Source organism: Triturus cristatus, chromosome 9 (genome assembly GCF_964204655.1).
Source record: "Triturus cristatus chromosome 9, aTriCri1.1, whole genome shotgun sequence".
Lineage (NCBI taxonomy): Eukaryota > Metazoa > Chordata > Amphibia > Caudata > Salamandridae > Triturus > Triturus cristatus.
Window position 1 is genome coordinate 862,164,968 of NC_140592.1, and position 22,129 is coordinate 862,187,096.

At 48.2% G+C, this 22,129-nt stretch overlaps 1 protein-coding gene across 1 annotated transcript in view; it reads right to left on the reverse strand.

Annotated features, from left to right (window-relative positions):
* The window catches only part of DYNC1H1 (dynein cytoplasmic 1 heavy chain 1), a 1,397,843-nt gene that overhangs the window by 690,885 nt on the left and 684,829 nt on the right, over positions 1 to 22,129 (reverse strand). Inside the window, exon 48 of the mRNA XM_085626346.1 lies at positions 5,426 to 5,630. Coding sequence (XP_085482472.1) covers positions 5,426 to 5,630 — 205 coding nt within the window. The remainder of the gene's footprint in view (positions 1 to 5,425; positions 5,631 to 22,129) is intronic.

Sequence of the window (22,129 nt, forward strand, 5' to 3'; positions counted from 1 at the left end):
TGCCGCGACGTCAAGAGCCTTGTCGTCGACGGAGAGCTTATCCTGGACAGAGGCCAAGAACCCAACGGGGAACTTCGCCTCGACGTCTTTATCTTCGCCGACGTCATGGACACCTTTGACGACGGAGGCGCCTGCCTCGACGTCGATCCGCTGTAGATTTCGATGTCGACCGTCTGCGCCTTTCCTTCGACGTCGACTTACGTCTAGATGTTGACTTCGACGTCGAACGATGATGTTTCTCCTTCAACGCCGATCGATGTTTCCTCGACGGCGAAGTTTGACGACGAATGAATGCGTTTCGCCGCCGTATCTTGCATCGACATTGATTTTCTCTTGGAAGCGTGACTCTCCCTGGTCTCCTCACCTCTCAACGACGATCCCGCCGCTGGAGTCTTCGACGCCGAGCCCGACGCCGATGGAGAACACACAGGGATCAACTGCTTCGACGTCGACCGCATTTCAGAAAGGCCATAAAGCCTAACCCTCTCCCTTTCTTTCAAAGTCCTCTTTGAAAGGTCCTTACAATGTCGACAGGAAGCAGGAGAGTGTGTGTCTGGTAGACAGATGATACACACATCATGAGTATCCGAAGAAGCCTTCTTTTTGCCACAGGATGGACAGGGCATGAACAAGGAAGGCATTTTCTGACAGAAAAAAGTTCTGAAATCGGTCAGTAAAATCAGGAAAATGCTTCACCAACAGGCGATAATAAAGATGAAGCAAAAAATTCACTAGAAAACTAGCAATTCTTGACTAGAAAGTCAAAAATGAAGAGAGCTGAATTCCAGGGTCCTGACAGAAGGAGCCGGAACGAACAACTGACCCAACTGTCACCCCTGAGGCATGATGGGATATTGGAATCAGGGCTGCCTTAAAGGCACTGTGCCAGTTTTACCTGTACAAGGCTTTTCAGTCTCTATGGTATTGTATTGCAATGCAGCCTAACAATGATTGGTGGATCTGTGTTTAGCACAGCGTTTTCTTTTCTTTCTCATGAGTTTTACCTCATTAAAAAAAAAAAATAAGATTTAGGTGTATTATTATACCTATGGTGTGTTATTGGATATTTATATCTACATTGTCTAGCCTACTATGGGAGCTGCATTGGCTTGGAAAAAATAATATATGTTTATACATATACAGAGCTGTATATATATGTCTTTTTCATATATAATGTTTATTATTTCTGGGGTCCCCGCACATGGGCGGGAATATTCAGTGCTTATGACTATTGATGAGGATCCCCTGGAAGAGAAGTTATTGTTCTCATGCCCAACAAATGGGTCTTCAGTTAACGGGCTCCAAGGGTGCTAGTCAGACTAAGTTGAATGCCTACAATAGTGCAGTCAGTGACTGCCTGTAGGAAGATGGCTTTGTATATACAATACCAAAGTAAGGTATAGTGTGCACAGTTCAGGGAGTCCCCAGAGGTATAGCAGAGGCTAAAATCAGGTAAGTACTAACAGTTCTCTTTGTGGTAGTTTGGGCGAGCAGTTCCACTTATCCAGAGGGTGTGTTAAGCATTTATTGTATTCACTCAACCAAGACTAATCACACCCTCAGAGACAGACTCCATACCAATTGGGTAAGTATAAAAAAAGGTATACTTGGATTTTATTTTCAGAACCAAGCAAAACTTGGTACAGGTAGGTAAAATATACTTTCAATTGTAAACCTTTACAGATAAATACAATTGGGAAAGGATCTGCAGTTGTTACATGTTGGTATGGTTTTAAAAAGCAGGCAATATTACACAGTAATTACTTTTAGAATGCTTTGTGATTACTTTCAGATTACATGGAGTACTCTGGGTGGTATGCCTAGATACCACACCTAAGGATCTCACAATACAAGATAAGGAACACTTTTCTTCACTTGAGTTATAGTTCCGGTTTTCCCCATAAAAAGCAACAGTTCAACACTTAGAACATTTCAGGCCCAAAATCTCATAACATGGGTTCCTATAGGAGAAAAAGGGGCATCGGTTTCACAGGTAAGTAAACGTCTTACAAGTGGGAGTTTTTGGGGTTAGGACCAAGGTTTCCCAAGGTCTAGGTAGGCACTCGAGTTGCACCACCAGCAGCACTGGTGCGGCCGGGTGCAGGTGCCCAATGTTAGACAATGGGGCTAAGGGGAGCCTTCGGTTAGGGACTGCTTAGGAGCAGGCCACTCGGGTGTGGGAACAACGCTCCTGGGGTTAAGGTCAGTACTGCAGGGGCCAACAATCATCACAGGAGCTGCACCACAAGCGGCAGAGGGGCGGCCAGGTGCAGTGTGCCAAGAGGACGTCAGGGAACCTGCAGTTTTCAATGGAGACAATCGGTTCGGCAAAATTGCTGCAGGCTCGGGAAGGGGGGACTTCCTCAAGGCGACCACTGACTGGAGAGGTAAATTGGGTTCATGGGGGCTGCCTGGACACCATCAGTTGGGCTGCCGTGGGGCGTCAGGTTTTCTTACCAGCAAAAGGCGCAATCGTTGGGAGAGAAGGTTGCAGGCATCGTCTTGAAGCTTGAGGGATCGCTGGGGAGACTTCCTCGTGGTGTTGGGCCACTCAAACTAGGGCCATGGGCATCGGGTGTAGATGTGGAGTCGCCAGAATCCGGGTTCTGTGGCTGAGACTGGGTTTCAGCAGATCCAGTGCTCACAGGAGACAGTCTGTAAGATGGTTGTAGGGCAGGCCCTCTGGGCTCAGGGGGTTGCTGGCTGCTGGACTTGCCAGGGTTGATGCTGTAGGCAGGTCATAGACGGGACAGGCCGGTAGGGCTGGGGCCAAAGCAGTTGGTGTCCGCTCCTTCCTTGGTGAGCACAGCTCTTTGGTCCTTTTTCCCTGAAATCTGAGGCGGCAAGCTTCAGCGTTGCACCTAGATACTAAGTTTAGGGGCAGTAAAAGGGGTGTGCAGGTCGGGACCACCCCCTATCATGCCACCCTCCAGAACCTCTTCCTGATTGGTTGGGTCCCCTCATCTTCATGACGGAGGGGATTGAGATGTGTGCTTCACCTCGCCTTCCCCACCTGAGGGGTGGGGTTGGCAAAGGTGGGCACACCTCTCCTCCTAGCTTGGTTTTCCCACAGATTGTACTGCCCAAAGTGGGGAGTAGAACCGCTGGGAGCCAGTTGCTGGGGGCAGCAAAAGGCAGGGACAGCTCACAAAAGCGGCAGGCCTTTGAAGCTTACCCCTTTGTGGACCCATCCCATCCTGGGGGACAATGCATGTCACCTCTGCCCAGGATAGCTTTGTTTCTGGACCCAGGGAGCAGAGGCTCCCTACCCAGGGGTCTAGAAATCTGTCTGATGGAGGCAAATTATGTGCAGCCATTCAGGAACCACACCAGAGCTGGCAGTTTTTCAGGGGGCATCTCTAAGATGCCTTTCGAGTGCATTTTACATTAAATACCACCCAGGCATCAATGTGGGTTAAATGTGCTGAGAAGTTTGCTATAAAGCTTCCCAGGTTTTAGTAAAGCCATTATGGAGATGTGGAGTTCGTAATGGTCAACTCCCAGACCATGTACTCTTTATGGCTTCACTACACTTTCAATGTCTAAATAAGCACTTAAACACTGTAGGGGTACAGGGCTCATGCCACTGTACCCTCACCTGAGGGCTAGTGCACCCTGCTAGAGAGGTGTCTTACCTAGGCATCAGGCAGTGGGTTGTAAGCATGGCACACAGGAATGTGTGCCATGTCAACGCTTCAGTTTTCTCTGCACCAAAATATGCAGCCTGAAATGGTAGTGTGTTGGTGTTATGGTAAAAAGCTTACAAGGGTGGCACAATAGGTGCTGCAGCCCTTAGAGGCCTTCCCTGGTCACAGTGCCCTTTGTACCCATGTTACGTTTTACAAGCAGCTTACCTGAGGCCAAAGATGTGCCAATTGTGGGTACAGAGGTATAGTTTTGGGAAAGAACACAGGCCCTAGGAACCTGACTGGCAGGGATACAGGGCACATCAAGTCAAAGTGCATCAGAAATCTGGCACAAAGTGAGTGTGTGTCGGGGGGGGGGAGGAGGGGGGGGGGGGGGTTACTGCAACAGAAACCCACTTTCCTAAACAGCCCCAAATGTAACTTTCACTTCAACACTCCGTGTGTGTCTAGCTATCCCCTACTGCCCGTCGGGGGTACGCACGTGCATGAAGCCACTAGAGTCTACTCTAATAATCTGAAATTTCTCAGTGGTGCGTTGCTTAATACCCTGTAGGAGGCTGGCTTAGTATATGGTGTACACTTATTTAAGTTAGGCACTTGCACTAATCCAGACAACCCTTATGGGGATTTTAGTGGTCTTTGATAACCAGCAGAAGCTCTCAAAGTGGTAGCTGTGGAGAGCAGCCTTCAGGCTTATCTTGAAGGAGTGTTTATCAATCTTGCTTGTTATGGTTCCTCAATGTTAAGTCCCTTAATGTTAAGGTCCCTTCTACCTCTCCTTTTGTTTGCTCTCGCTTGCTCCTCATCTGTTACTCCTCCCCCTTTGCTACTTTGTTTTTCTTGCCCCAGCTGTCCCTTTTCCTAATGGCCCTCCGAAACATTTGAATTCCTCCAATGTGATAAATATTGTGAAAATTATTTAGTACTTCTTCAAGATACCTTTTAGTAGAGGTAAAAAAAATATTATTTTATAAGAAGTTTCAAATTATTGACTGAAGAACAAGAAATATGGGATTGTAATGATTAAAGTGCCAACCCCGAATACATTGGTCATGGGGGCCATATGGAGTGGAGAAGTGTAGCTCACTGGTTAGAGGAGGCATACCCTGAAGCAGAGGTCAGACCCGGGACCAGGGTTCAATTCCCGACGCGGCAGGGTCCGGAGCCCAATTGTCCACGGACTCGATAATTCTCGCTTCGGCGCCCACTCTAAGCACGAGTTCACACTATGCAGCTCTGGGCAACAAGCTTGCTTAATCTCCACAACGGCCCCCCGCGGCGGGATGCCTGGCTTTCACCTTGGGGATGCCCAGTATGGGTTATCTCACAGGGAAAAACCAGGACGGGTTCCCAATGCAAGCGCCACGATGCCCAAGGGTAAGTTGAGCGCTATATAAGAACACATAATAATATTAATAATAATAATATGGAGCCTACCATCAGTAATGCATCCTCAGGGAGATGTGCGCCAGTCAACTGGGGACCACATTGAAATGTCAGCTGATCCCAATGATTATCAACAGGAAGCAATCCTATACAGATCTTAGCCCCAAATGGCATAATACATTTGCATAATTATCATATGAAGTTATGCGGGTGTTCTATACTTAAGATATGCTGAAACCATATTGAACGTTTGTATTTCTCATGGACTCTACGGGTTATTAAAAATGAACCCTGGCATTTATGCCATTAAGGATCCCCCAAGCAAAGAGATCTTTTTGCCTAAAGGTAATTTAAAACTACAAAGTTAGAGTGTAACGAAATGAGGCACTGACCTGATGAAGCGTCAGATGCACAAAAACGCAGCTGTTCACGATAGCCTCCCTGTGAGATGGAGTTTGAGGCAGTTTGTCATACACAGCTGGCATGTAGTCTGGAACAATGTAGTTGGGCTTCTCAAGATCCATTTTACTGGTAAACTCTTTGCCAACTTGATACAGGGCTTCAGTGGACCAATCGCCAAACCAGTTAAGCACACATCTGGAATAACCAAACTCGAGTTGTTAGTAAACAATGAAAAACATCAAATCAATCATAAAAACAGGTTGTCAGAATTGATCATTTAGAAGCTTAGAATCCTGTATATTTATCATATAAGCAACATAACCAGCAAAGGAATCCCTTAACGGATGCTGGTGCAATCAAATTATCTTTCGTTTGCTACACAAAGTAGTGCAAGTATAGTAAAATAAAAACAAAAATGGGAGCGTTGTATAATCTGTAAAAATATTGCCACTACACTGTATGCATTTTTCAACACTTCATAGCATTTTTCACAAGAGCCACACACATTTACACAACGAATAAACAAATATGCAACAGCATCATGCTCTCAAAAGAAATTGTACACACCTATTACTGACAGATCATCTTGTGGGCATTGCCATCTCAACCTAAACGCAACTCAGTACTCTTGGGTGTGTGAATTTTGAGTGATTATCAAAACAATGATACATTAATAAAACAAAAATAATTCTGCAATTGCAGTTGGCATTGGAATCCAGACATTACGTAAAGTTGTGCACAGAGCTCAGAAGTGATTGAGCAAATCTTTAGAAAAAGCGCAAACACAATAACCCTGTAGACGCTATTCCAGCCTTCCCAAAATGAGATTAAAGGTCTTAATACACAAAATATTTCGACCGCAATCACGGACAGCTTAACTTAAAATAGGAAAAAATAGTGAGAATTCTAACAATTGTTATGGTGATAAAAATATAATAGTGGAGAATGTCTGTTTTTTTTCTAAGGTCGTTGGATAGTTTGAACACGTTTCGTATGAAAATCTTTTCTCTCAACTGGATCAACATACCAGACAATAATAATAATAATAATAATAATACCTTTATTCGATTTGATAGACAAACCATAAAAGCATATAAATGACAAGTCATTCATAAAATATTTCACAGGGATACATTTGGCTAAAATAGGCTGAGTGAAAGTTGTCATTTACATGATTCCACCACTTAAATCATACTAGACAAATAAATGAAAACAAAGGCTTAGAAACAATTAACTTTGAGAATCCATGTTTGTGGCATCTGTAAATAGTCATACACATCGGTTTCTCTTGAACATCACCTAAAAATGTACTAAATGCGCGTGGTCGATAACAACCACTTAGAGCATTCTGTTGCCAATATCAGTTTTCCTCAGAATGGGATTAATTTATGGAGTTGCATTTGCTGCTTGCCGACCAGACAGCTCATAACCCAGTTAACCAGGCTGGCTCACATATCAACACTGCTCAATTTGTTAACACAACTTCTGTTGAAACTGGATCCAAATGTGAGACCACATTTAATTTTAACAGTAACTCGCCTGCCCACCTTATCTGTCTTGTGGTGATTCGCATTCTAGAAAGGAGGTGCTCGGTGAAGTTTGTCTAAGAAAGACAATTCTAGGTCTGGTATGATTCTCTGTTCTGCTATTCTAAGTGGAAACCAAGGATCTGCAGAAGAATTGTGCAGAGAGCACTTGCCAACTCACTGTCTAAAGGAGAAAGCAGCCCACGCCAGGATGTCATGAAATGTTTGATGCAGTGGAGGTCTGCTCCCCCTTTTTGCCACAGTGGGTGCAATGAGCATCAATGTCCTGCTCATGTTTATCCCACTTAAAGCTACCACCCACACAGCTTCTTGCTATATCACTGGAGAACAAAAACACAATCACAGCATCCCCATTGGCACCTAAACTATGTACACATTCATTTCCTATACATAAGGAATATGTTACTTATCGTGTAACCATCAATTAGTAGTGTGTAATGCTTAGCATATCCTTCCATTAAGCGTTGGGCTCGAACAGTTGCAAGTTAAATTTTTCTTCAAAGAAGTCTTTGAGTCACGAGATATAGCAGCTCCTCCTCCAATGTGTATTGCGCATCTTCTTCAGCTCCTTTGTTAAGACTGTGTTTGGCTTATCGGGTGAGCATACGGCAAAGGAGAAATATAGTGGTAGAAGAGATAAACATGCATAGAAGAGTAAGTATAATGTTGTGTATATTAAGTAGACTATAACATACTTCAACCAAAAGTCTCCGGGGAGGAGGGTGGGTGCATATGAATCTACAGCACTACACGGTATGAATAGATGCTTAAAGGGTAAATAACATTCCACTTGTAGCATGTGTTAGTAGTAGATAAATAGGCTTAGCATTGAATGTAAAGCAGTGCTCCTCTATGCATGGGCTACCAACTAGTTGAAGTAGATGTTTAAAAAAAGAGTTTTAGGTACAGCCTGACCCACTCTAGCTTGGTGATTGGTTAAGACATCTACACAATAGTGCTTTGTGAACGTATGTGGGTTACTCCATGAAGCTGCTTTACAAATATCCTCTATTGGTATATTTCCTAAAAAAAGCCATAGTGGCTCCCTGTTTACGTGTGGAATTAGATCATTGAGGTACTGTAAATATTCTAGTTCCTTTGCGGTAACAGGTTGGAATGCATTTATCCATTTAGCAATTCCTGCTTTATGGGTGCTCCTCGTAGTGGCTTTGTAAATGCGACAAAGATTTGTGTTTTCCTGAAGGGTTCGGTTCTGTCTATGTAGAACATTATAGCCCTTTTAACATCAAGTGTATGTAGCACTATTTCTACTACTGAGTCTGGGTTAGGAAAAACACTAGTAGCTCTATAGTCTGGCTTGTGTGAAAAGCGGACACTACCTTTGGAAGAAACTTTGGCTCTGTATGCAGTACCAATTTTGTTGAGAACATTTTGAAGAATGGTTCTTATAGAGTAAGTGCTTGTAGTTCACTTATCTTTCTGAGGGACGTGATAGCCACCAGGAAAGCAACTTTCAATGTTAGGAATTAAAGTTCATGAGTGAAGTGGTTCAAATGGTGGGCCCATAAGCCTGGTAAGGACAATGAAAATAAGTTACTTACCTGTAAATTGTGATTCTCCGATATTGGTATCTTCGATAGATTCACATGCTTGAGTGCTCTCTTTTTTCGGCGGACCAGGATCGTTTACCGCAATTAGTAGCGTGTAGTGCTGTAGATTCATATGCTTAGCATATCCTTCCATCAAGCGTTGGGCTTGGAAGAAAGGGCTTGGAGTTCTCACCCTGCAATCAAAAGGTGATGGCCAACAGAAAGGCAGTTTTTAAAGTCAGAAGCCTGAGAGGTCAGTTATGTAGCGGCTCAAAGCGACAGCACATAAGATATGTAAGAACCAAGTTCAAGTTCCACTGAGGCATTATGAAGGGAACAGGAGGAAAAAGAGGAGTAATGCCCTTAAGGAAGCGATCTGCAACAGGGGACTTGAAAAGAGGAGGCTGATCAGGAAGCATAAGAAAGGCTGAAATAGCTGAGAGATAGCCCTTAAGAGTGCCCAGAGCAGAGCCCTGCTGGGCCAAAGAAAGGTGGAACAAGAAAACCTCAGATAGAGGGGCAGAAAGGAGATTCACAGCCTTTGCTGTGCACCATGCCACAAATTTGTTCCATCTGCACGTGTATACCGTCTTAGTGGAGGGACGCCTGGCTGCCAAGATAACACAGACTTCGGGAGTAAGGTTAAAGGCTGTCAACTGTCGCCGCTCAATATCCACGCAAGGAGGATGAGGCTGGACAGGTTCGAATGGAGGACCGTTCCCTGCTGCTGCGACAGAAGATCCTTCCGAAGAGGCAGTCGGATGGGAGGATCGATGGCCCTGTGTAACAGCTCGGGATACCAGACTCTTCGCGCCCAATCCGGAGCCACAAGGATGACTTGGGCCCGGTTGCGCTTGATCATCTTCAGCACTCTGGGCAGAAGTGGTATAGGCGGAAAGGCTTATAGAAGACCGCAACTGAAAGTGCTCGTGGCCTACCGTGAACAGCAAGTAAAGACAGTGGGCTGGCAGGACGGAGATGTGCAAAATAGGCGTCCTGCAAGTCCAACGCTACCATCCAGTATCCAGGGCAGACCGGACCTGAGCGAGCGCCAACATTTTGAACTTCTCCTTCCGGAGGAAGCAGTTGACGTTCCTCAGATACAAGATAGGACGCGGGCCTTTGCCCTTCTTGGGCACCAGAAAGTAGTGGGAATAGCAACCACAACCTACTTCTGGGGCAGGAACTCGCTTGATGGCTCCCTTGGCCAAGATAGCCATAACCTCCTGTTGGAGAAGGGCCAGATGATCGTCCGACATGTGATTGTAATGAGGTGGAATGCCTGGCGGGGGGAGAGGGGGAGGTAACAAAGGGAGGGATTAGCCCCTTCAGACTATCTGCAAAACCAACCTGTACCACATGTTGATGCGCCAGTGGGGGAGGGGATGGCAAATCCTGCCGCCCACTGGCGATTGGTGGCCCTGGAAGACCGGACTAGGAGGGTTTCGAGGCTGCTGCAGAGGGGGCGGTGGTGGCCTGGCTCGCTCGCTGGCCCCAGAACCACGACAGTGGTTGCCACGTCCATAGCGGCGCAGGGGCTGAACAGCTTGCGCTGGCCTGTGGCCCTGGGTGGAACATGGTGGGGCACCCCTTCCGTAGACATGAAAGGGGCGAAAAGCAGACTTCGCAGGGCGAGTGGTGGAGAGGCCCAAGGACTTGGCCATAGCCCGTAAGTCATTGAAGTGCTCAAGTGCGTTGTCTACCTTGTCGCTGAACAGGTGACGGCCATCAAAGGGCATATCCAGAAGTGTTGCTTGGACATCCACTGAAAAGCCAGTCTACCTCAGCCGGGCGTAGCGTAGAAGGGCTACCGACGTTGAAATCATCCTACCTAGCGAGTCGGTGGTTACCAGTCCACAGCATATGGTAAACTTTGCTGCGTATCTCCCCTCGGCAACTGAACGGGAGAGCACGGCCCAGGCCTCCTCCGGGCACTGGAGAAGCACCTGCGCCACCGTATTCCACACAGAGTAGGTATAACGGCCGAACAGACATGCAGTGTTTACCGACCGCAGTCCCAAGCTGGAGAAAGAAAACATCTTCTCAAGATGGTCTGGCTTTTTGGATTCCCTATCAGGTGGTGCATTGGGGAATGTGCCTTTGGATGTGGAGGATTGGACCACCAAGCTCTCTGGGGTGGGGTGTTGGGAGAGGAAAGTGGGGTCACTCGGGCCAGGCAGTGGCGTTGGGCAACCAACCTATCCAGAGGAGCCCCTCTGTTGGGCCTGGACCAGGTGGCCAAAAGGATGTCGGTGAGAGCTTCATTGAACGGCAGCAGGGGCTCCGAAGAGCTCGATGCCGGCTGAAGCACCGCTGTCAGGTCAGTCCTGACCGCCACCGTAGGTAGCTCAAGGTTGAGAGCCTCGGCTGCCCTACGCACCACCACTGCATAAGACGCTCCCTCCTCCGTAGCAACGGTAGGTGGAGACAACATGCCAAGGTCTGGTGAGGTATCCAGACTACTGGCTTCCCCAAGTTCCTCTCTCGAGTCCGGTTTGTAACCTAACTGGTCAGTCAAAGGGTCTCCAGACCCTTCCCAGTCCTCCTCACTCTCGTCTGGTTCCCAATCTGGCCGAAAAGAACCAGGATAGAACAGGGGCACAAAAGTACCCATCAGTACCAGATCCAGCGTCGGTCGACGCCAGTCCGGCTCTGTGTCCACATCGGGGTGGAGGCCGGGGTCGACGCCAGCTGGGGACACAATTGGCGTCGGCTGCGGACGTGGTGCCGGTGGAATCTGCTCCGGAGGTGTAATCAGGTCGATCGATGCCGATCTAGGCTTGGATCCAAGGGGACCCTGTGGTGCCGGAGCATCCGGCATCAAAGGCCCAAGGCCCCCCAGCCCAGTCCGCGGGGCCCAAAGGCGCGCCGGGGGATTCAGGCTGCCCAAATAGGACGTTCATCGCTTCATAGAAGGTGCGAAGCTGGGCAGGGGTCGCTCGTGGTCCCGGGAAGGGATGGAAACTCTGAGCCGCGCGCGGGGGTGTGTGGGTGGGGATAAACCACCCGCATCCCTCGACGGACCAACGGGGAGAAGTTGAAGAGCGACAATGCTTCTTCAACTTCTTCTTGTGCTTCGACTTACCTAAGGAGTGCGAAGACTTTGATGGAAACTGGTGGTGGTAGCACCGCGACCGGTCGCTCGACCTCCCACGCGACCGGGACCTCGAACGGCACGGAGCAGACGGCTGGACCTCGAGAAGCTTTCGGGACCACTCCCGTGAAGACTTCGGATTCATGGTCCGGCAGTTGGAGCACGTCTATGGGTCATGGTCACGCTCCAGGCAAAACAGGCACATGCGGTGCAGCTCCGTTACTGATATTAGCCAGCTACAGGAACTGCAAGCCTTGAAACCGGGCATCCCTGACGTGCACCAGGAGCCGAAGACTCAAAACGACATCGACAAAAGTCGGCAAAAAGTCAGTCAAAAACTGACCGGAGGTACCACGTTCTCCGGATCTGCGCTGGCTGGTGCAGAAAACAAAGAACTGACGTCAGCGAGTGAGAGCGGCGTCTAAGTAGCTACTGGGACGTCATCCCAGCGACCACAACGCCAACGATGAACGCAGAGCCAACCGGCGCCACCTTACGACGTGCAAGGGTTCTGCTGATGAAACATTCACCGGATCCAATCTGACGCCTGGGGGTAATTCTAAGGTAAGGAAACTAGAACTAATTGTCTCTTTCAGATTTTAATGTTAAAGTCATAATGTACCGTGGGACTCCCACTTCGACGACGGGGAATGATTCAAGCATTTTTCAGTCCTTCCATGAAAGCTTTAACCACAAGTATCTTAAAGAGTGATGTGTTGTTTGTTTAGCACATAAGCAGCTAGAGTGGTTTAGTGTAACCTGATAGATGTGAAGACAAGCCCTGCTTGCTTTAGATGGAAGAGATCACTTCTAAGGTCTTGTACTGTGGGTAATAAAGGTGTATTTGTTTATTTAAATGGTAAAGTACAAATCTTTTTCATTTTGCAGCATAGGCTTTCCATACATTCTTGCAGTAAGTTTAAGTGATCAAATTCTAGGATTTTAGGAGCCAGATCGCTAGATTTACCTGTTTGGGATTTAGATGCATCATACTCTATTGATCCTGTGACAGTAGATGTGGCCAAATAGAGTTTCTGGTGTGGCACTACAGATAGTTGCAGTAGGGTTGTGAACCATGCCGGCTGTGCCCATATTGGAGCTATTAGGATCAGTATGAGGGATGTCTGTGTTAGCTTCTGTACCACGTATGGAAATAGTGGGATGGGGGAAAAGCGCAGGCTAGCACCCCTGACCAATTCATCTATAGGGCATTACAGTTGGACTGTGGGTGAGGAAACCTGGAGGAGAAGCTTTGGAATTGGTGTTGAGGTGAGTGGCAAATAGATCTAGGTCTGGTGTTCCGCACCATTTGAAATAGGAGTGAAGGAGTGGTAGATTGATTTCCCACTTGTGCACTTGTTGATGTGTTCTGCTGAGCATATCTGTGAAGTCTTTGTACAGGCTATCTTGACTCAAGTGGCAAAACGAGCAAGGGACCCACAACCTGGTTCAAGCTAGCCTGGCTGATAAGGGGTGTTACCCTGAAACCGGTCCAAGGTTACTTGTTTCCGGTCAAGGGAAGACCTGGCATGGCAGTTCGGGCTGGATTGTTTCTATGAGAAACAGGATCAAGGCTAATTTACAAATAGTTGGGTCTGAACTGGGCTGGCAAAGTGAGCTAAAGACTGATGATGGATTCAATCCAGATCTAATAGTGACTTGGGGTGAGTGCTTGAAAAGTTTCCACGCTCCATCCATCATCTCCTTGTGTTTGTTTTATACAGGAGGTCATCATACCTAGCAAGCCCATGACTGTCTTTACAGTGAGCTGAGTTTGCAGCTGGAATAGAGGTAACATGTTTTTGAATTTTTGCACCTCTTTCTGGACTGAGATGTTCCTTAGCTGTCACTGAGTTGACTATTGTGCCTAGGAAATGTTGTACCTGAAGTTGCTGAAGTTGAGACTTTGGTATGTCAGCATAAACCCTAGTTTGTGTAAAATGTTGATTACATGTTGAGTGTCCTGAGCACATTGCTGTTTGCTTGAACTTTTGATGAGCCAGTTGTCCAGATAGGGAAACGTGTGTATGCCTCCCCTGCTAAGATGAGCTGCTACCATTGCAAGGCACTTGGTGAAGACACTTGGAGCTGTAGTTACTTTGAATGGTAGTACTTTGAATTGACTGTGCTGGCTCTTGAATTGGAAACTGAGACAACAGCGGTGCGCTGGATGCATTGGAATATGGATGTAGGCGTCTGAGGTCTAATGCAGTCATTAAAACTCCTTGCTGTAGCAGTGGTAACATTTATTAGTGTGAAAATATGAAGTGATCTGAGGAGAAGTAACTGTTGAGTAGCCTCAACGTCTTGTCTTTTTTGTTAATGAGGAAACATAGTGACTACACCCCAGTCCTCCGATGTTTTGGGACTATATCAATAGCTCCTTTTTGAAGGAGGGATTGGACTTCGTCCTGCAGGAATGTAGGATGTTCTTCTGACATGTTCTGTGTTCTTTGAGGTATTGTAGGGGGTGTGACCTTGAGTGCCAAACTGTACCTGTAGGAAAGTGTCCCTGTGAGAAAGTGCCCTCTTTCTTGCAGGGTATGCCCCCACTTTTTGCTGAATAGCTAATGTACTTTGACTGAGTGTGCCCTGGGCCACTGCTAATCAGGTACCCAGGGCCTATGTTCCTTCCCTAAAACAGCATTGAAGCCTAAACCCAATTGGCATCTCTGGCCACATGTCAGCCCCTGGTAAATTGTACCACAGGTACCCAGGGCACTGTGACCAGAGAAGGCCTCTAAGGGCTACAGCACTTATTGTGCCACCCTCAGAAGCCCTGTACCCTGACACTCACACACTGCCTTCGCAGACTGAGTGCCTTGGTGCAGAACAAATTGAAGAGTCGATATGGCACACATCCCTGTGTGCCATACCCACAAACCACTGCCCTGGCATACATCAGTCAAACCTCTAGCTGGGTGCCCTATGCCAGTGGTGAGGGTACAGGAGCATGAGCCCTGTAACCCTACAGTGTCCAAGTCCAATCCTGGGCACTGTAAGTGTAGTGCTGCCATTAAGAGTATATGGTGCTGGGAGGTTGTCATTACGAACTCCACAGCACCATAATGGCTACACTGAAGTCTGGGAAGTTTGGAATTAAACTTCTCAGCATATTAAACCCGCACTGATGCCAGTGTGTGAGATTTAATGTAAAATGCACGACAGAGGGCATCTTAGAGATGCCCCCTGAAATTCGACCAACTTCTAGTGACCTGACTGAGTGGCTGCTTAGGCTGCCACCACCAGACATGTGTCTGTAACCCTTGAGAGCCTGCCGCTCTCGGGGACCTGAAACAATGCACATCCTGGAACGATTAGGTGCTAAGCCTCCTCCGCCAGGACGGGCAGGGTTCACGAAGGAGAAGCTTCAAAGGCATTCCGCCTTTGTGAGCCTCTCCAGACCATTTGCTGCTTTCAGCAACTGGTCCCCACTGGTTCTACCCCCCACTCTGGGCGGGAGGACCGGTGGGAAAAACAAGTGAGGAAGGGAGGTGTGCCCACCTCTGCCACCTCCACCCATCAGGTGTGGGAGGCGAGGTGAAGCACAACCTCGAGTCACCGCCATCTTGAGGAGGAGGGGGGGGGGGGACCTGGCCAACCAGGGACAGGCTCCTGCCCCCCTCCCACAGGAGAGTGGCAGAATTGGGGGTGTACCCACCCCAGGGAAGGGACCCATTAGTCCCTGTCCTTTACCTACCTGTAACACCTCTAAATTTAGTATTTAGGGGGCACCCTGAATCTTGCTTCCTCAGATTAGAAACCAGAAGATAAGAAGGACCGAAGAGCCATGCAGTGCTAACAAGAGGACGATGCCCACTGACTTGGCCCCAGCCCTACAGGTCTGTCTCCCCCCAAACCTGCTTCTGCGAAATCCCAGCATCTGCAGCCAGCAACCTCACAAACCCCAGAGGACCTGGCTGCCTTCACTTCCAGGACTCTATCTCCCAAGTACACCGGACGTGTTTAAACTGCAGCTTCTGCTGCCAGCCAGAGACCGCAAATCCAGCACACTCTGCACCCGCCGACCTAGGCCCGAGCTGGAGTGAACCAACACCACGAGGAGGTCCCTCCGGCGATCCTGACCAGAGATTCATTGACCCCTGACCTGCCTCAAGCCTCCAGATGACGCCTGCAGCCTCAATTCAGAGGACCCCCCCACTACCGCAACCAGAGCGGGTAAGAAAATCAGACGTCCCAAGGCAACCCTGCACCCGACGTACCACGGCCTTGTGTACCCGAACCAATGGTACCCAACCAACCCACGACATCCCAACTTACCCTTCGAAGTGGTGGTCGCACACAGAAGGTCCTCGTCCCTGAGCCTGCAGTGTTTCTTTGTCCCGGAGGTTCTCCATTGGAAACTGGGCACCCTACCTCAAAACAGCCCCCTGCACCCGGCCGCCGAGGTGCCGCTGAGGGTGCACCTTTGGTGCTACTTTGGTCCCCAACTTGCCCTGAGCTAAACCCTAGGAGCTTTGCTCCCACAGCCGTGTGGCCTGCTAGCCAGCAGCCACCAACCGGAAGCCCCTTATCCTCCATAGGATAACATTGGGCCTCTGGTCGCCCTAGTGCCGCTAAGGGTGCAATCTCAGTGCATCACTGACCCTGGGAGACCCCCGAGTCTAACCCCAGAACCTTAACTCCCACAGTCATTTACTTGCCTGCAAACCGATAACCTGTTCTTCTTCCATAGAATAACACTGACAATTTTCTTTGGAAAAAACGTAGTGTGGAGCTTTGAAAACTTGAAATATTCCTTAAAAATCTAAATATCAACCGAAACGCATTTTCTCAACTGTTTTCAGGAAATTTCCCAGTGCTGAATCTAGGCATCCAGCACTGAGTTAGAAAAAGTATCGTAAAAGTTACTTACCTGCAATTTATTGTAGAAGCCCATTCATTTCAATGTACTGCTCCAAAACAATTTTAAGTGTGGAGTTTTGAAATCTGAAAATATTCTGTAAAAATCGCACGAGTAACGAAAACGCATTTTCTCAACTGTTTTCGGGAAATGTCCCAGTGCTGAATCTAGGCATCCAGCACGGAGTTAGCAAAAGTAATGTATAGTTTCTTACCGGTCGGTGTAGTTTTGCAGCTTGAAGACTTTCTGGATTCACTATGCTGTGCATTATTCCGCCATCTTGTGGTTGGGTCCGGAATCGTAGTATTTTCTCTCTTTTTTTTTCCCGTGGCCCAGGCAGGCGGTGACGTCCCAACATTTGGTGTCCGTGACGTCGGCGTGCTTCCTGCAGAAGCCCCCACCTTTGGTCGCCATCTTCGGATTCTTTTTCTTGTCTTGTGTCAATCCTATCTTCTCAGTTATTTTGTAAAGTCTTGTTTATCATTATCCCTTTACCTCCGGTCTCATCTTTCAGGCTGCAAAACTACACCGACAGGTAAGAAACTATACGTTTTGCAGCGTGAATCTTTCTGGATTCACTATGCTGTGCATAGACTTTGTAGCAGCTTGTCCTCATTGTGGTGACTGGGTGGAAGATGAGCACTGGTTACTGAATATGTGTTGTAAGACCTTCTGTCCCACTTGCGCTTCTTTGTTCATTTGAATATCCACACAGTAGCGCTTAGTGAACGTATGCACTGAAGACCATGTTGCCGCTTGGCAAATGTCTTGGATAAGTATGTTCACTAGAAACGCAATTGTTGCTCCTTTCTTCCTTGTTGAGTGAGCCTGAGCTGCTCCTTGTAACTGTTGTCCTGCCTGCTTGTGGCAGAGTTGAATTGTGCGCGCAATCCATCGTGCAATGGTATTCTTGGTGACTGGTTGTCCCAGAAAACTGCTTGCGAAGGAGACAATGAGCTGTTTTTTTTTCCTGCACTCCTTTGTCCGTTCTATGTAGTGCATTACAGCCCTTCTGGCGGCTAGTGTGTGTAGAGCCCTTTCTGTTTTTGTGGTCGGTTTTTGGAGAAAAAAAATAAAAATTGGTATTTGGATTGTTTGGTTAATACGGAACCGAGACATCACCTTTGGCATGAAGTGTGGGTCTGTCCTCATTACAATCCTGTCCTTGTGTATTTGTAAGTAGGGCTCTTGGAGTGTGAGCGCTTGCAACTCACTTACTCTTCATAGTGACGGGATCGCCACTAAGAAAGCAGTCTTTATTGTGAGCATGTGCAGTGTAGTCTTGCGAATAGGTTCAAAAGGTGTCTTCATCAATTGAGTTAGCACTACGTTGAGGTTGCATGCTGGTGCTGGCATCCTCTTGTGGGCGGGGAGGGTGGGGGGGGGGGGGGGGGCGATTCTCTTGGCCCCTTCCAAGAATCTCTTCACCACGAGAGGTAAAGAAACTGTTCCCTGTTTCTCCTCTTGTGTAGGCCACCACCGCAGCCAAGTGCACCCTCAGGGATGAGTAGCTTAATCTGCTTTGTAGCTGGTGCGTCAAGTACTTTAGTACTGTTGATTCCCTTGTGATCTTCCGTTGTAGCTTCTCCTTGATGCACCATAGGGAGTACCTCTTCCATTTTGCTATGTAGCACTTTCTTGTGGTAGGCCTCCTTGCCTCCCTGAGTACTGCCATAGTACTTGGTGGTAGTTTTAGGTGTGCAAATTCTAGGTCTTCAGGAGCCATGCTGCTAGGCTGAGACCCCCTGGTTCTGGGTGAAGCACCCTTCCGTTCTGCATTGTTAACAGGTCCCTTCTTCTTGAGAACCTGTGTGCTGGTTCTTGTGCCATTTCCACTATCTGTGAGAACCAGGACTGCCTGGCCCAATGAGGTGCTATCAGTATTAGCGTCCTGTTGCTGATTCTGCTTTTGCTGAGTACCCTGTGCATCAGTGGTATCGGTGGAAAAGCATATGCAAAGCTCTTTGACCAACTTGTCCATAGTGCATTCCCTTGAGACCGATGGTCCGGTTGTCTGGATGCGAAGCGTTGGCATTTTGCATTCTGGTGTGTTGCAAATAGGTTTATTTGTGGAGTACCCCATTTTTGGAAAAGCTTCTCTATTTCCTGCTGGTTGAGCTCCCATTCGTGAGATGCCGACGTCTGTCTGCTGAGCCGGTCTGCTTCCACATTGTCCTTCCCTGAGAGATGTATTGCTAGTAGGTCTATTTTTAGTGGGATGGGGCCCATCTCCAAATTTCCTGTGCTAGCCCTGATAGTGGTACTGATTGCGTTCCTCCTTGTTTGTTGTAGAACATGGTGGTTGTGTTTGTTTGGACCAACACCCTGTTCCCCTACAGCTCTTTCTGAAAGGTTTTTAAGGCTAGGAGTACAGTTTTAGCTCTAGGTAGTTAAAGTGTCTGACCGCATCTTGCTGCGACCATAGACCTCTCACCTTGAGCTTGACCATGTGTGCGCCCCACCTAAGCTGGGAGGCGTCTGTTGTGATGGTCACTGTTGGAGTTGGTTGTGTGAATGGCTTCCCCTGTGATATGATTTCCTTTTTCCACCACGCTATTTCCTGATGCACTGCGTGCGTGACAACCACAAGATCTTCCCAACTCCCTGTGGCCTGTGACCATTGCTGCTGGATCCATTCCTGGAATGGTCTCATGTGTAGTGAGATATTTGGGACTAGGTGGATGCATGACGCCATCATTCCCATCAGTTTGCTCGCCGTCCTCACTGTCAGAACTTGACCCTTGCGGTAATGACGTGTTTCCTTCAGTATCACCAACGTTCTCTTCCTGCTGGGGAACACTTTGGCCTGTATGGTGTCGATCTCTGCCCCTAAGAATATCTTGATTTGTTCTGGTTCTGTTGACGATTTCTCCCAATGGATCGAGAACCCCAGTCTTTTCAGTGTTAGTATGACCTGCTGGATGTGTAGTCTACATTGGCTGTACAAACTTGCCTTTACAAGCCAGTCGTCGAGATAGGGGTATACGTGTATCCCTTGCCTTCGCAGGTGTGCTGCGACAGCAGCTACACATTTTTTAAACACCCTTGGTGCGGACTGCCCGAATGCCAGTACTGTGAACTGGTAATGACTTTGATTGATCACAAACCTTAGCAGGCACTTGTGTTTGTGGTTGATGGGAATGTGTAAGTATGCGTCCTTTAAATCTATAGTAGCCATGAAGTCCCCTCGTTGTATTTGTGGTATTACCTCTTGTAGGGAAGTCATCTTGAACCTTTGTGTTCTTATGAATTTGTTCAGGAACCTTAGATCTAGTATAGGTCTTAGTGTCTCGTCCACCTTTGGCACCAGGAAGTAAGTTGAGTAAACCCCTTTGATCCTTTGGTACCACCTCTATCGCTTCCTTGCTGAGCAGTTCTTGAGCTTCTAGCTTCAAGAGCGAGAGTTCCTTTGCCGAGTGTGCCCTGTTCCTTGGTTTTCTGTTCGCGGGCCGTTTTTCTAACTCTATACAGTATCTGTATTGTATGATGTTCAGTATCCATTTGTCCGATGAGACCTTTCTCCATTCCTGGATGAAGTCTCTAATTCTTTCCCCCTACCGGTGTTCGAGGTACTGTTCATCATTGAACGTTTGGCTGTAGTTTACCTTTATATCTTTCCGCCCAGCCCGAGGTGTTGCTAGGGTGGGGGCATCTTCCTTGATGAATTCACTTTGTTGAGGGCTGTTGGCCTCCGCTCCGTGTCTGTCCTCATCAGTTTCTGCGCCCTCGAAAGGACTGTCCCCGGGGTTGGTACTGACAGTTCTGCTGCTGCTGCTGCCCCTGCTGGCCTTGGTAGCCTTGCTGGAGTGTTTTTTGCGATGTGGAGGACACGTAGCCTCCTTTACAGCCCGGCCTTCCCGTGGGTGTGCCTCTTCTCATTCCCCTGAACTGCAACGCCCCATGGACCTTGCTGTTTCGTTGTCCTTCAGCTGTGTCAACTTGTCGTCGACTGGCTTGCCGAACAATTGCTCTCCATTACAAGGTGTGTTTAGGATGTTGCTTTGCACCTCTGGCTTGAATCCCGAAATTCTGAGCCATGCATGTCTTCTCTCAGTCACTCCTATCATCATTAGCCTGCTTGATGTTTCTGCCGCATCCAATGCTGATTTTAGGCATGTGTTCACCATGTTTTTCCCCTCTTCTACCAGGTGAGTAGCTCTTTCCTGGTACTGGTCGGGTAGATGTTTTAGGAGCTGTCCTACTTCATCCCAGTGTAGGTAGGCGTGTCTGTTGATCAAGGCGTTGGAGTTAGCGATGTGCCATTGGATTGCCGCATTTCTCTCTACTTTTTTCCCTGTGAGATCCAGCCTCTTACTCTCCTTGTCTAGAGGTGGTCCGGCATTAGTGGGTACAGTGGCCCTCTTCCTAGCCATTGCTGCAATTATGGAGTTGGCTGGCACTGAACCTTGGATGTATGCAGGGTCCTGTGAAGAATGTATTTCTCCCCAGTCCTAGTGGTCACAGCTTTGCATGTTGCAGGCTCCTTAAAGGCCTCTCTTCCTTGATCCAGCACACTAGTGAGCATGGGCAGGAATTGGCTCCTCGTTTGTAGTGGAAGTAGAGTTTCCAGGAGGAAACATGATTTTTAGCTTCTCTTCCTCCATTTTCACCCCATAAGTCTGTGCAGCCTTCTGCATGACCATGTTGTAGACCCCTATGTCGTCTGGCGGCGAGGGCTTTGAAGGGTAAGTGTCTACGCTCTCATCTGGCGATTCGGCGTCGAGATCTTGCCATTCCACGTCTTGAGCCTCTGAGGATGTCGAGTCCCGGTAGGACGGCAGATCTTCGTCGCCTTCTCCCTCGAAATAGTAGTCTTCGTCCCAGAGTTCCTCGACTGGTTCAGGAGTTTTCGCGGGTTTCGGTGGGATGGTTAATTGGCTCATCTTCTCGTCGAAGTCCTTTTTTCGCTGAAGGATGCTCGCCATTTAGGCCTCAAGCCTCCTCTTCTTCCTCTCCATTTTGGCAGCATGTTCGGTGTCGAGGGTTAGAGCGCTTCTCTTTGTGGCAGTCGACGACGAAGTCTGCCCTTCTTTTCTCGGTGCCGAGGTGTCCTTTTTGAGGGGAACCTTCGACAAACTTTGTTTTTCGAGGGTTTTCGCCGATTGGGAGACCTTTTTGAAGGATCCGCTCGGTTGACTGTCCCTGGTAGCTGTTGCTTTCGTAGAGTGTTTCAACGGCAGAGCTCCCTTCGAGGACTTTGCTTCACTTCTGAGAGTGTCGCTTGGGGCTTTTGCTTCGCTCTTGTGAGTGTTGCCTGAGTTTTTAGGGGTCGACGACTCCCTTACCTCCTTCAACGTCTTCTTATGGACCTCGACGACCGTGCAGTCCTCTGGTTCTTCGGCGATGTTGTTGTCCTCTCCACTGGAGAGACCCAAGTCTCGGAGCGATGGAGGTGCCCCCTGGCCCTGCATGTTGTGGTGCACCCTGCTCTGCCTCTCCCTTACTCTGAGGGTCTTCAGTGTAAACTCCGAACAGGCGTTGCAGTCTTCGCTGATGTGGTCGAGCAGCAGGCAGAGGTTGCAGACTGGATGTTGATCCTTCTGGGTGTACTTGTGGTGGCAATTGGTGCAAAACTTGAACGGTGTTTTGTCCATTCCCGTGCTCAGGGTGCCCCCTGCGAGCGCATCCTCCGAACGTAG